This window comes from Octopus bimaculoides, chromosome 3, assembly GCF_001194135.2.
Source record: "Octopus bimaculoides isolate UCB-OBI-ISO-001 chromosome 3, ASM119413v2, whole genome shotgun sequence".
Classification (NCBI taxonomy): Eukaryota; Metazoa; Mollusca; class Cephalopoda; order Octopoda; family Octopodidae; genus Octopus; species Octopus bimaculoides.
Window position 1 is genome coordinate 10,017,765 of NC_068983.1, and position 2,164 is coordinate 10,019,928.

The window sequence follows — 2,164 nt, forward strand, 5'->3', positions numbered from 1 at the left end:
ATATATATATATATATATATATATATACACATATATACGGCGGGCTTCTTTCAGTTTCCGTCCACTCACAAGGCTTTGGTCGGCCCAAGGCTATAGTAGAAGACACTTGCCCAAGGTGCCATGCAGTGGGTCTGAACCTGGAACCATGTGGTTTGTAAGCAAGCTACTTACCACACAGCCGTCTGCATTTGCAAAATTACTGGAAAACGGCTGGACTGATTTTCACCAAATTAGGCAGAAATACTCATTGGGTGAGTGACTCGAACTCATTAAATTTTGGTTTGATTATCTGCAGAACTGGCGGACGGGTGAATGAAAGTGTTTTTTCTTTGTTACATACGCCAAAACGATAAGCAGAGGAAATAACTCTTGATGCAATTTTATTGAAATGTGATTTCATCTGAGAATATATTTATTAAATTAGATTTTTATTTTATCCCTGTGTGCAAGCAAGAAATGCATCGTACCTCCAATACCTTTTTTTCATCATTATTTCCTTTCCATTGCTAGGAAACAAATGCTATCCTGGATTGTATTGCTAAGGGCACATTAGATTTGTTTCATCAACAAACTGAGTTTCTCTCCAATCCAAATTCTCCACGGCAACAACTACCGACACAACAGCAGCAGCAGCAGCTACAAAATGCCAAGTAAGTTCCCTCTACCTGTGAATCTGCCTTTCCTGCCATCCCCCCACCCTCAGTTAATATAACAACTGATCAATTTATAGATAAACTTTAACTATTATTTCTCTGTCCAGATGGTGTCTCTGAGTATTAAACCTCACTGATTTATTTATTTAAAATATGCTTATTTTTTACATCTCGTTATTATCATCTTGTTGAATGTATTTGGGTTTACCCGACTTCATCATGCCACTCACCACAATCTCATACAACATTCAGGAAATCAGCTGGGCACAATATCCCATATTAATATAGTGCTGATCAATTAAGGTTTTTAACTGGACAGCCAACCCTGTTGGATGTCCATTGGTGTGTTTCGCTAATGAGTTTTTTGCATAACTCTCTGGCATTATCCTACAAGTCACTCCCCCCCTCTCTCTCTCTCTCTCTCTCTCTCTCTCAAAATCAACCCCACCCATACTTCTTTTACATGCGTTAACTTATAAACGTTCAAATTCGCCATGGGTCATATTAATCTCACTGCACTAATTTGTAGAGCCTGCCCTAGCCATAAGCTCTGTCCCTTCTCTTACTAATTCTGGAACCCCTAAATATTTTGTATATAAAATATCATGTTAGTTTGTGTTACACTAAAGGTAAAATTTGGTCTTGATATAGATGTGATATAAATTATTAAACTTTCCAGCCTGTTGTCTCTTATCCAACCCAGCCAGCTACTTGCACTCTCAACACATACTACAAAACAAAAAACAAAAGGCAACCAATATTGTAACATGCATGTTATTTTTACTTTCTAGGCCTGAATCTGAGAAAGATAGTGTCTGGCTTGTCGCACCACTCATATCGAAATTGCCATCAACTGTCCAAGGGCGCTTACTTAAGCTGGCTGGCCAAGTTCTTGAAAGCAGTAGTAACTTTCTATCAAAGACAAAATATGACAAAGAGAAAAACCAAAGAAAGTAAGTTTTTTTTTTAAGTCTTTCTGTTCTGCTTTGACCTTAGAAATTTATTTATTTCCTTTTTATAACATTTTCACCATAAAATCTCTCTTATGTGTGTGTGTGTATTTACAAACATACACACACCTTATTTGGTGGCATATGAGATGCACTTTTTTCTCAAAAATGTGTCTCATAAAATTCACACCAGCTTCTATATGTGAAGTTGGGCCTCCAACTAAACATTACATACTTTAATGCACTAAAAATTTTTTCCTGAATATGTACTTGGTTTGTCTAATGTGTCAGTGTCTTTTATGCCATTAAATGCTGTGAATATATATATATCATCATCATCATCATCATCGTTTAACGTCCGCTTTCCATGCTAGCATGGGTTGGACGATTTGACTGAGGACTGGTGAAACCGGATGGCAACACCAGGCTCCAGTCTGATTTGGCAGAGTTTCTACAGCTGGATGCCCTTCCTAACGCCAACCACTCAGAGAGTGTAGTGGGTGCTTTTACGTGTCACCCGCACGAAAACGGCCACGCTCGAAATGGTGTCTTTTATGTGCC

At 38.2% G+C, this 2,164-nt stretch overlaps 1 protein-coding gene across 1 annotated transcript in view; it reads left to right on the forward strand.

Moving 5' to 3' along the window:
* The window catches only part of LOC106884372 (mediator of RNA polymerase II transcription subunit 12), a 68,108-nt gene that overhangs the window by 46,666 nt on the left and 19,278 nt on the right, over positions 1-2,164 (forward strand). Inside the window, exons 27-28 of the mRNA XM_052966703.1 lie at positions 511-650; positions 1,445-1,606. Of these exons, the coding sequence (XP_052822663.1) occupies positions 511-650; positions 1,445-1,606 (302 nt within the window). The remainder of the gene's footprint in view (positions 1-510; positions 651-1,444; positions 1,607-2,164) is intronic.